The sequence below is a fragment of the Artemia franciscana genome, chromosome 2 (genome assembly GCF_032884065.1).
Source record: "Artemia franciscana chromosome 2, ASM3288406v1, whole genome shotgun sequence".
In the NCBI taxonomy this organism is placed as follows: Eukaryota; Metazoa; Arthropoda; class Branchiopoda; order Anostraca; family Artemiidae; genus Artemia; species Artemia franciscana.
This window is the reverse complement of record NC_088864.1, coordinates 58,297,356-58,309,523: the sequence shown is the minus strand read 5'-3', so window position 1 is coordinate 58,309,523 and position 12,168 is coordinate 58,297,356. Positions and strand designations below refer to the sequence as shown.

At 35.3% G+C, this 12,168-nt stretch overlaps 1 protein-coding gene across 3 annotated transcripts in view; it reads right to left on the bottom strand.

Annotated features, from left to right (window-relative positions):
* Positions 1 to 4,420: 4,420 nt before the first annotated feature.
* LOC136043841 (N-acetylgalactosamine kinase-like) overlaps positions 4,421 to 12,168 on the bottom strand; it is a 74,652-nt gene continuing 66,904 nt past the window's right edge. For 2 of the 3 annotated variants that reach the window (XM_065728780.1, XM_065728778.1), the window contains exon 9: positions 4,421 to 7,049. In XM_065728780.1, the coding sequence (XP_065584852.1) occupies positions 6,878 to 7,049 (172 nt within the window). In that variant the 3' untranslated portion in view covers positions 4,421 to 6,877. The remainder of the gene's footprint in view (positions 7,050 to 12,168) is intronic. The other variant, XM_065728779.1, reaches the window with a different exon arrangement.

Genomic DNA, 12,168 nt, shown 5'->3' with positions numbered 1-12,168 from the left:
TAATCAAAAAATTTGGAGTAAATTAAACAATTTCAAATCAGGGAAAACTCGGCTTGTCATGAATATGGTCTTGGTAGGTGAGAGACGAGTTAAAGAATAAAATGATAAGAATTGAGCTATCTTAGACAATATTTGCTCAGCTAGCTATTATTTGAATACAGTTTTGACTGCAATTACAGGTATGCTGCATTAAAGTAAAGAAACATTTTTATCTACTCTGGATAATTTTATATCGTAGAATTTAATGTATTTGTATTTCAATGGTTCATCTACAGATAACTAAATTAGAGGTAAAATTGTTAAACACCAAACTCAACTTTTCTTTTGGAATTTTTTTTTTAGCAAAAAGGTCGATGACTTTGGTGTATGTCGACTTTTATGACCCTGCGGATGTTCATGAGTGCAATTCCTGTCAATCGATCTTCTTCCATTCGTGACCGCAACCATCTTTGTCTTATTAGTGTTGAAAAGGGTCGCTGAGTGCTGAGAATACTTGCTGGTAATGAGGCCAAAATGTTCAGTAACTTTGAAATGAGTGGAAAATTTCGTAGTCTCATAGGGATAAACTTGATAACGCATTTGTAGGCACGTTAGCTTCTAAGTGCTATTCCCACTTCTTTTTCCAGAGAAGATACTGATTAAGCAGCAGCTCTTTTGGCATAGATTTATCAGCATGAATTATATTAATTATTTAATATATTAATTCAGTTAATCTTTTGTATTTTTGCATAACAATTATTGATATTTTATATCATTCCCGATACTACCCGTATAGAGTTGAAATAGAACTGTATAGAGTTGAAATAGAAATAGACATAATGGCATGTCTGCCATTTCGTTAATTTTCGCTAATTTTGTTAATTTTGACATATTTCGACATATTTTTAATGTTTTAAAAACATTATATTCGACATATTTTAAAATTTTGACATATTTTTAATTTCGTTAATTTTGACATAATTCTGCTGTAAACCTCTTTGATTTAATGCCTTTTATATTGGCTGATGTAACGGTTTACCTAAGCTCTTAAAGATAGTCAACAGCATTAGCTTTGATATATGGTCTTGTTTTAAAAACGTAAGAATACATGTAGAGTGAAGAGAAACGTAAGAATACAGAGAAGGCAAGAGAAGGTACAGTGAATGAGATGTAGAAAAACATACAACTGAGATGAAGGCGAGAGATGGACTGACTTTAAAAGTGTACTAAGCTTATAACTTTCCTGGAACGGAAATTCCAGCGATTGGTTCAATCACGGGACGAAACCTTTCTCACGACTAGCTGCAGTCCCAAAAGTCTCCTGGAACGAGTTCTTGTTGAAACATATATATAACACACTCTGTTAATATGAGACTCCAGAAAAGCTTCTCGAGTTTATATCCCAAATACTTTACAAATTTTCCTCCCTATTTTAAGTTAAGTTTCCCAAATTTGACTTCTCTCCTTAAAATTAAACCCTCAAACCCTAATTAAGTTCAAAGCATTCCATACATTTCCCAAATTATTCACTTAAAGTTCATACATCTCTATTTATTTTTCTACAGTTAAAGCCCGATATGGCTTACAAAACACACTAAAATTATTCATTTGATGTATTTTTGTACTGTTGATCACGACATGGTCTGAAATGGTAAGACCATGTCTTTGTCTGTTAGAATTCTGGTGACGGCAGTACACCTACGATAGTTACAATTATTAACGTCAATCAACAAGGTTAAAAAATTTACACAACTCGTAACATAATAAATTCGCATTTGCTTCTCCCGACTTTGAGAAGGCACTCGGCTCCTGTCTCCCATATCTAGCATCCTACAATACGATAGTAAATCCCCACCATTAACACACTTGCATAATATAAAAGAACCACAATAATACAGGAGTCGAAACCTGGATATCTTAACATTTTATTTTTTCTGTATAGAGTTGAGATAGACTTGTTCCCCACACCCCTGAATTTGTTGAGGAAAAGGAAGGGTGGAATTACGAATAAATTTCGGATTAAGTCAAAAAGAAGGACCGAGAAAGGCTAAATAATTGTGAGGATACTACTGGTAAATAAACGAAAATGCAAAAAATTATAAAAACAGATAATTATGCCAACCATTGTAGTTTAATTGGCCTATATCATTCCCAATGAAATCCTCGGGTTTGCTGCGGAATGCCTTGTTTTTTACCTATTTGGGTTAGCTGCACAAACTTGTGATTCGACAAGTGGCACTACTACTTGCGATTTATCTACTTTACTATTAGTGCTACTCTCTTGGACAGCAGTAATTACAGGACTAGTATGTTGCGACGAGATAGTAGATGAATTGGTCATGTCAAAATGACTATCCCCTGAATTTACATCAACAAATAATGGATTGGGAGTATCGAACTCCTGGACCATCAGTTCCCCATTTCGTCTTTTTGACTCTAGCACGTGATGCTGGACTTACCTTTATCTCTCAAAATCTGTCGTTGCTTACTTACTACGGATTTTTTTTGCAAGAAATACGGAGGGGTCTTTGACTGGTTTCATGAGTCTGATGCTTACAGTTCTTCTGGTAGCCTTTCCTTCTAATTCCTGTAACAGGAAAACTTGGTTTGATTGTATTACTTTTATTATCAGATATGGACAACGAAATTTCGATTTTAACCCTTTGCATGTCATATCCTTTACATGGGTAATGTCTCCCACTTTCAAGCTTGAGATTTTTGTGTTGTGCTTATTATATTGTTCGGCCTGAACTTGTCTTGATCTTTCCATTTCCTTGCGACAAACACTATGGAGGTAGAAAAGCTGTTGGACTCTTTAAATCAAGATAGAAAATCGGTTGTTGACCCAACATACGTTGGAATGGCTGAAATTTTGTGGTAGATGAAATAGCGCTATTGAGTACCAGCTGAATACTTGGAGTATATTCCAACCAATTAGACTTAGATTCATAACAGTAAGCCCTGCAGATGTTTTTGCAAGCCTTTACTCGGTTTTCACATAAACCATTCGAAAATGGGTTATAGCCATTAGAAAATCGGTTATCAATCTTATGCTTAGTACAGAAATCATTCACCTCTTTAGAACGGTACCTCGCGAGTTTATCCGTGAGTATATATCAAATAATCCAAAATAAGAAATAATTTTTTAATTTAAAAACTTTGAAATCGACTTTGTGGGAGTATTAACACTTTCAAGAACAATAAACTTTGTGAAATGCTCTACAGCTACTATTACATGCTCAAATCCTTCATCCGTTTTCAGTAATGGCCCAGCCGTGTCCATATTTCCCATGTGGCAGGCATGGAAAAGAGCTTGACTTCGAACTAACGGTGGATGAGGGATTTCATGAAATTTATTTCTCCCGAGACACACATGACAATTTCTAAAAACTAAGCTCTTTTCCATATTTAAGAAAATGCAATGAGCATGAATATTCTGTAGTGTCTTTTGGTCACTTAAATGTGCACTTGTTTGGGGATGTTCATGAGCTAATTTAGTTGTACTGGCAATCAGCATTTCGTGAAGAATCAATTTTGGTGTTTTATTCTACATCTCCATATCTCCTTTCACATTCACATTCATATCTCCTTTCACATTCTATATCTCCTTTCAAACTAGACTGGCTGTACAATACACCCATCACTCATGAACATTCCGTCGACAAGATGTTTCAACCATTGTAATTTTTTCAATTTTTCTCTTGTTTCCTCAACAATAACTTTATCCCATTGGGCATAAAAACCGCCCTGCTAGACATGAACATCATCTCGCGGCACATTAAAACTATCACTCGAGGTATCAAACCCATCTTGCGGGACATTACCACCATAGGCAACTCCCGAGATACGGCTGATATGTTCTTATGGTAACTTGCATGTATATAGTGTTTTTACTTAGTTCAACACACCCTGCAAAATTCCCTGAAACCTTCAACCTTAATAAGCTTAGCCGTTTCCGACAACCAGGATCAATGATGCCCCACTTTCTAAATAATAAATACTATTGATTGACAAATTACACAACATACAGTCTTTGGCTGAAGAGCTGCAGGGGGCCATTCCCAGAGGTTTTTGAATCTTTCAAATGCGCTGAATAAAACAAGAACCTCAAAATTTCGATTCGTCGCCTTTGGGAGAGGTCGGAGAAAAAACCAAAGGAGGGGCTAGTTGCTCTCTAATTACTGTTGACTCATAATTAGGGCAGTAGATATTTCAATTTTAAACCTAATAGTCCCCCCAAAGTTTGTACGACAACCTTTTCCATGCTTGGTTACTTCGTGATAAAAAAAGCTGATAAATATAATAAAATATGTAATTTGTCTGATAAATAAAATGAATATATACAGTTCAACCCATTAACAACCCCCAGGTTTATTCTGATCTTATTGTATTTACAGAATCTTTTAAATAAATATCAGCCAAATTAGATAAAAGGCTGAAAAGAAATTCAAAGGTTTAATTCTCAAAAACGACAAGCAGAAAAGAAAAAAAATTGAAAACATAATCAGTATTAGAGCAACAAAGATTTTCCCAACAACACTAAAATTGAATAACAGGCATTATGAATTCTTGGGCGTAGTATACAAGACAAAAGCCATGAACAAACCTGCGACCAAGGGGCTACAACCGACATCTGAGCTCAACCCATTAAGGATCTCTGGGTCTGTTCTGATGATAATCTGACTACACAGCTCATAAAAAAATGAAGAGCTACGAAACAAAATCAGAGCACAAACTAGAACCCAACCATTTGATTTTCAAGAAAAAAAAGAGAAAAGACATAAAAAATCCAGAGCCATAATTAGCATTAGATCAACACAGCTTTCTCCCCAAAAAAACACCAAAGCAGAATAATAAATAGTAGAAAATTTGAGCAAAGTATATCGCACTATAACAATAACAAACCTACAGCCGCAGTTGCTATCTGGTTGCAGTTGCAGTTGCTATCTGTCGCAGTTGCTATCTGGTTTCAAGCCATTAAAGACCGACGGGTCTATTATGCTGTTAATCTCATAAAATACATCAATAGCATCCAAACAAAAAACGAGCACCTGAAACCAAACAATACAATTTCCAAAAAAAAAACGACAAAAGATTCAATATGGTAAAAAGCATTAGAGCAACACATTTTTCCCCAACAACACGGAACGGCAAATAGTGAAAAGGTTGAGCAACTCATTATCAATAGCACAAAACTGTGATCCATGGTCAAAATTGCTATCTGAGGTCAAGCCATTAAACTCCCACAAGTCTTTTCTATCGTTAATCTCATTACAGATGTTATAGAACCCATGAGCAGCTACCACACAAGATCCGAGCACAAAATGAGAGCTAACTATTTAATTCCCGACAAAGTAACTGCAATAAAGATAATTAAACTTCAATATCATAATTAACAGTACAGTAACACAGCTTTTCCCCAGCAACACAGAAGTGGACTAACAAACACCAGAAAAAATTGAGCAAAGTATATAACATAATAACTATAACACAAATCTGTGAACTGCGCATCACAATTAATACAACACCGAGGTACAAAAATCTAAGGAGTTTTTTCGCCGTCCAATAATAATGTTAGCTAACAGGTATTTATTTGGACGGCGGAAACAGAATCGTTAGCTAACAGAAATATTTTACTTTATACTCTCAACAACTTTCTCCAATAAGCATTCCATTTGTTAAAAATATTTTCTAAAAATATTAGCTAACAGCTTTTTGTTTGGACAGCAGAAAATCCCCTCTTAATTTCTTAACCTTGGAGAGCTCTCAAAATATACGACGTAAAAAAAACCCTTATAACCAACAATATTTTTTTTTCACAGCAAAGATAGATCACACAAAACGGTAGCAAGGCAAAATCATAAATTATTCCGTTCTGTCATACAATAGTTTTTTGCTACATTTAGCAATTCATTTATTGTTCACAATTTTTAATATTCATTATAAAAATATTTAAATTTTCACTTGTTATAGCAGAAAACTTAGTTGAATACAAATGAGATAATTTGGCTTTAGCTAACAACGAAAACATATTCAGTTTTAACATGCTAAGTGATCAGACACTACCAAGATACTGTATTTTATTGCGCATCAAGCTTTATTAATAATTAAATAATACGCTTTAGTAATCAAATAATAAATACTAATTAAAAAATAATAATTAAATAATAACATTATTTAAATAAATAATTAAATAACAAACAATAATTAAATTAATAAATTTATTAATAATAACAAATAATATATTGCACGTAACATCTTTTTATGCTTTTATTTTATCAGTCGGATTACAAAGGAATGGAGACAGTGATACTGATACCATTTTATAGTGATATTTAGTGATTTATCTCGATTTCAATCGATTCCATTCGAATAAATTCATTTGGTTTAATACTTGAATGTGGGTATTTCAAATGAAAAAAAAAAAAAAATCAAAATTCTAAAGAAAAAAAGTATTTTCATGGTACTCTTTTCAATTTTTTCTTTGTTTTCAATTTGTTCCTGAGGAAGAACTCTTAGTTCCTCCTTAGACTGCATGGTTTCATCAAATAAAAATAGGCAAAGTATCCAAAGAAACTGTAAACCGAAAAACTTTTTAAATGTAGTACTTTATATTTTAGAAGCTGCTTACCAAATTTTTTTAACACATTTAATAATTACTTTAATAAATATTAAAAAAATAATTTTGTTTATTAGTTCTGCAATTATGAGTTATTTATTTTTCGTTAATTTAGTACAAAGGCCTTATAACTCTTTCTACTCAGAGATGGGAATACCAATATCGACAGTTCTTAAAGAACATACATTTCTTAAAAACCCAAATTAATAATATACTTAAATAACCCATATTATCGATTTGATTCGTAAATAGAAGACAACACCCTTAATATCCTAGAAATCAGGCTAATTCTAAAGAAAAGAGGGTGGCACCAGGGCCTGGAGATGTAACAAACATCACTTGACTCCTGGCGAAATTTTTCTCAAGCTTCTGATAGTAGTTCTTCCAGACATATTCCTGGACTTCTTCTACCTTCTCAGCAGGTATCATCGCCACAGCACAACCACCCCATCTATAATAAACGTCTATGATTCAGTAATTTCAAAAAAATTTCCTCTGCAGAATTACCGTAGTTCAAATCTTCATTAGCGATAAAATAAATACATAGAAGATGAAAAACTAAACTTATGTATTTCAAGGCACGTATTTCAAAACGATCATACTTTTTTCTATTATATAATGCCTTCTTGACAAATTCAATTTTACTTAACATTACTGAAGATTTAAAATTTCTTTTTCTTTGGGGGAGGGGAGGGATAGCTTGTCTCTACCAATAATAATAATAATAATTTTATTTTTGCCCAGTCATACAAAAAAGAGAAAGCAGAATAATAAAAAGAAGAAAAGGAAAAACAAGAACACTCAGCAGCATAATAAACTAGCAAACTTCTTCATTTGCACTTGTTGATCAGATGTAGAGGCAAAAACTCGAACAATGTTTCCGACGCCCTTTTTCTGCACTTATTTCAGTAGACAGCACAACGACAATTGGGTCCACCGTATTTTGAGATTTTAAAACGAACATGTTTCTTTTGTAGAGCGGGTATTGAAGCAAAAACTTGAGGTATTTGCAGTATACAGACCGGAGTCCTATAGTGGCCATGCGTAAAGCAGGTGAGGGAGAGCAACCGCAGCGTAAAGCTTTGTAGTAATCTTTCTGTTCAAGCTAAATTTTCGAGAGACAAGTTTCCCGTAGCTTTGAGCGAATACTGTAGGTTATTTTTTCAATTATTAGTAAACAAAAACTTCTGATATCATGACCGTATGTTATTCCCAGGTACTTCATAGGCTTTTCGGGGAAAATTTTCGTTTGTCCAACCGTCACACATATAGGACCACTACTTTGCTATTTGCTTCCCGAGGGACAAAATTTCACAAACTCCGTCTTTAGCGCGTTGGCCCTTACACAGATACTTTTGTAACCAGTTGTCAGGCGGTCAATATTTTCTTGCAGAGAAGTAAGGTTGCAGCTTAAAACCAGCAGGTCTTCAGTATATGGGGAGCAGACCGAGGTCCCATAGATTGATACTGAATCCTCCAGCAACGTTTTATGGAACACTCGCTAAGCAAGTGCCATCAGCAACAGAGACGTTACGAACTAGGGGATCCCCCAACTCCACACAATGGATTTAGAAACTCGAAGAAAAAGTGTGAAATTGTGGCGCAAACTTCTCATTTTTTAAAAGAATAAATGAAGAGAAAAAACAAGGCGATCCATGAAAGAGGATAAACATTCTGATATGATATCCACAGAAACACATCTCTGGAAATTTTGGTCTGTGGTGGTTAAATGATTCAAAATAATGAAAATTGTTTTACGATTATAAATCCCTATCATAGCTAGCGCAATAGCACTAACCAAGTAATGAGCGATGTGGGCACAATGTATTATATATATATATATATATATATATATATATATATATATATATATATATATATATATATATATATATATATATATATATATATATATATATATATATTTGTTTTAGACCAGGGAACTTCGTATGGAAGGGGTTGTTGAGGAAACTTCAAAAAGGGCTCATCCGAATGGAAATTGAAAGGGATAGCGCCCTTTTTAATAGTGGAAAGCGATTGGAGGGCTACTAACATCCCTCCTACGGCCAGTATTTCCTCAAATACATCCAATTAACAATTTGAGATAGCCGTTTTATTCAACACAGCTGAGAGACCCAGAAATTATGTCTTTGAGGATGACACCCCCCCCCCCCAGCCCTTAGTGCAAGGGCTATAAGTTATGTCCTGGGTGCGTGTAAGGTTTATATAGAAAGTGTGATCATATAAATTTCGGAGGAGGCTCATTGGATCAGATCTATCAGAAGTTCTAAGGCCTTTTTAAAGATTCAGAGTGATCGGAGGGTGGATACCAACACGTATATCGTATTTTCCCAAAATACAGCTTATAGAAATTTTGAGATGGTCATTTGTTGTTGCAGAAACTTCAAAAAAGGCTCATTCAATTGGAAATTGAAGGGGCTATTGCCTTTTTTAATAGTCAATAGTGATTTGACGGGAACTAACCCCCCTCACGCGCCCACCATTTCCCCAAACACATCCAATCAAAATTTTAGGATAGCCATTTTGTTCAGCGAAGTTAAAAGGTCTAAAAAATATGTCTTTGAGAATGACCCCCCCCCCCACCACCCTCAGACAAGGGTGGTAAGTTGTGCCCTGGGGGCATATCAGGTTTTATAGTAGGGGTGATCATTCACTGAATTGGTAATCAGAAGTTTTAGTACCCTTTCTAAGATTCAAAGTGATTGGAGGGCGGATATTCCCCCCAGACCTCGTATTTTCCTAAACTACATCTGATAGAAAGTTGGAGATAGTCATTCGTTGTCGTAGAAACTTCAGAAAACGCTCATTCGACTGGAAATTGAAACAACCTTTTTAATAGCCAACATTTATTGAAGGGCACCAAGCCCCCCCCCCTCCCACGCCCATCAATTTCCAAATCACATCTAAAAATCAAAATTTTTAGATAGTCATTTTCTTCATCGTAGTTGAAAGTCTAGAAATTATGTCTTTGAGGATGACACACTCCTCCTAAGAGCCCTCAGCGTAAGGTTACAAGTTATGCGCCCGAGGGCATATAAGGTTTTTATCGAAAGTGTGGTCATATAAACTCAAGAGGGGGCTCATTTGATTGGAAATCATATGTCCTGGTTCCCTTTTCAAGAGTCAAAGGAATCAGGGGCAGTCACCACATCCCCCTAAGTTTAATTTTCCACAGATGCATTCGATAAAAATGTTAAAATATGAATTTGTTCAAACATAGTCCAAAGATCATACAATAAGGTCTTTGGGGTGGACAGAATCCCCCAGAGTCAAGGGATAAGCGTTGTAAGATATTCCCGACGGTAATGTAAGGTTTTATGGACGAGATGATCATGTGAATTTTAGAAGAGGCCCATTTAATTGGAAATGCATAGTTCTAGCTCCCTTTAAAAGTCAGACATGATGGAGAGCAACTATGCTCCCTCATAGACATCCTCATTTCCAAAAACACATTCAACTGAAATCGTGAGATAGCCATTTTGTTACCAATAGTCCAAAAACCATTTAACAATGTCTTTAGGGTGGACACAATCCCCCAGAGCCTACGGGCAAGGGTTGTAAGTCATGCCCAGGGCATATACGGTTTTTATGGAACGGGTAGTTGAATAACTCTAGATAGGATGGAGCAACTTTGATTGGAAGTCGGAAGTTGTAATGCCGTTTTTAAGAGTCAAAAATGAATGGAGGGACGCCAGCCCCTCCCAAAACCTATAATTCCCAAAAACATTTCCGATCGAAAATTTAAGAAAGCTATTTTGTTCAGCATTGTTGAAAGGTCTATTATTGGGGATCACAGTCCTCAGGACAAAAGCTATAAGTTGGGCAATTCGTTCATTGTTTTGACACAATATATATTATTGATAAAGGTATGCAAGTTTGAATTTTACTTTACAAGAAGACGAAGGGTGTCCTGGTGAGCCTTTCAGAGAATGTTGAGGAAAGTGTTAAACTAAATCAAAATACGTTATGTGTATACGGATTGTCAAAAGAGTACAACACAGGAATACCTGAGTTGGAAAATTCAGGAAGTGATAAGGGAGATGATCAAAAAGGCAATATTTGCATGCTATCAATACTACTACAGCTACCATCACTACTGCTATCACACTACTCCATTTACAGTATTGGGAGGAAATAGAAACTATGTGCATGCACATTGTCAAAATAGCGTATCTCAAGAATCGATTTAAGTATCAAGTTGAAACTTTCAGAGAATTATGGTGGTGGACTCCAGCATGAGAATATGAAAGAAACTTTCAAGGAACAGTTGAACACTAAACTGGAGAGTTTAAAATTTGACAATGTGGAAGACGAATGGAATAACCTTAGGAAAACATTTGTGAAGTTGCTGATGGTGTCTTGGGGAAGAAAGTTAACACCACAGCTAGGAATATTAGTGAAAAAGCTTTATGTTTAGAGAAGAAGGGGTCTATGAAAAAATGATCTGAGTGATAGATCATATGAGAACAAAAGAAATGTAAAGAAAGTGCAGAAAGTTTTAAGTGAAGTAAAGGCCAGGGATAGAATTGCCGAGGATCTGGAAGATGTAGCTAGACGGCATAATAGTAAAATACTGTACTGGTATGTTAATAAATTGACAGGGAGTATTCAATCTGGACTTTTCCCAGTTAAAGATAGGAACGGGGCCACAATTAGTGACAAGGAAAGGGTTAAAGAGAGATAGGCAGAATATTTTGAGAAAGTGCTAAACCGAGTTAGAGTTGCAGGAAAGATATAGAGGAAAACGAAAAACTTTGTGATACCTTGGATGTGAAGGAAGATGTCTTTTGTGGGGAAGAATTAGCGATAGTACAGAAAGTATTAAAAATAATAAGGCTCCAGGTACTGATAGTGTGGTAAATGAATTTCTTAAATATGGCGGCTCTGAGGCTAGAAATAAGAACTGAAGATTATGAATACGATTTTTGAAAAAGGGGAAGTACCTAACGATTTTAGAAAAACCTTAATCAAACCACTGCATAAGAAAGGTAATAAAAGTGAGTGTGGTAATTATCAAGACATTAGTATGGTCTCTGAAGGTAGCAAATTACTTAGTAATATGATACTTTTTAGGCTGAGAGATGCTGAAGACAAAGTTTTAAGAGAAGAACAATAAGGTTTTAGAAAGAGTAGAGGATGTTTCAACCAAATTTCCACTCTTAGGTTAATAATTGAGAAGTGCCTGAGTTATCAAACACCTTTGGTCCTCAGTTTCATAGATTATGAGCTAGCGTTCGATTCCAAAAGAAACCCTCATTCTTACGTAGTTCTGCGATTTGAGTTACACCCAACTTCTTTAAAGTCGAGGTGGTTATTGGCCAAGTTTCTCCACCACATTACCCGCATCTTTGTGAGGTGGCCTATTCATCCACCTAGGATGACAATTCCTAGTCATCCTAGAATGGAAATTGCCCTGGTGATTCATGCATTGACTTTGTTTTGATTAAACGATCGATGTGCGTGAGGTCGTTCATGACAGCTACTTGGTTTTGACATAGCTCGACAGCAGAAAAGATGATGAAATAAGATGAGATATTTAATTCGAAAAA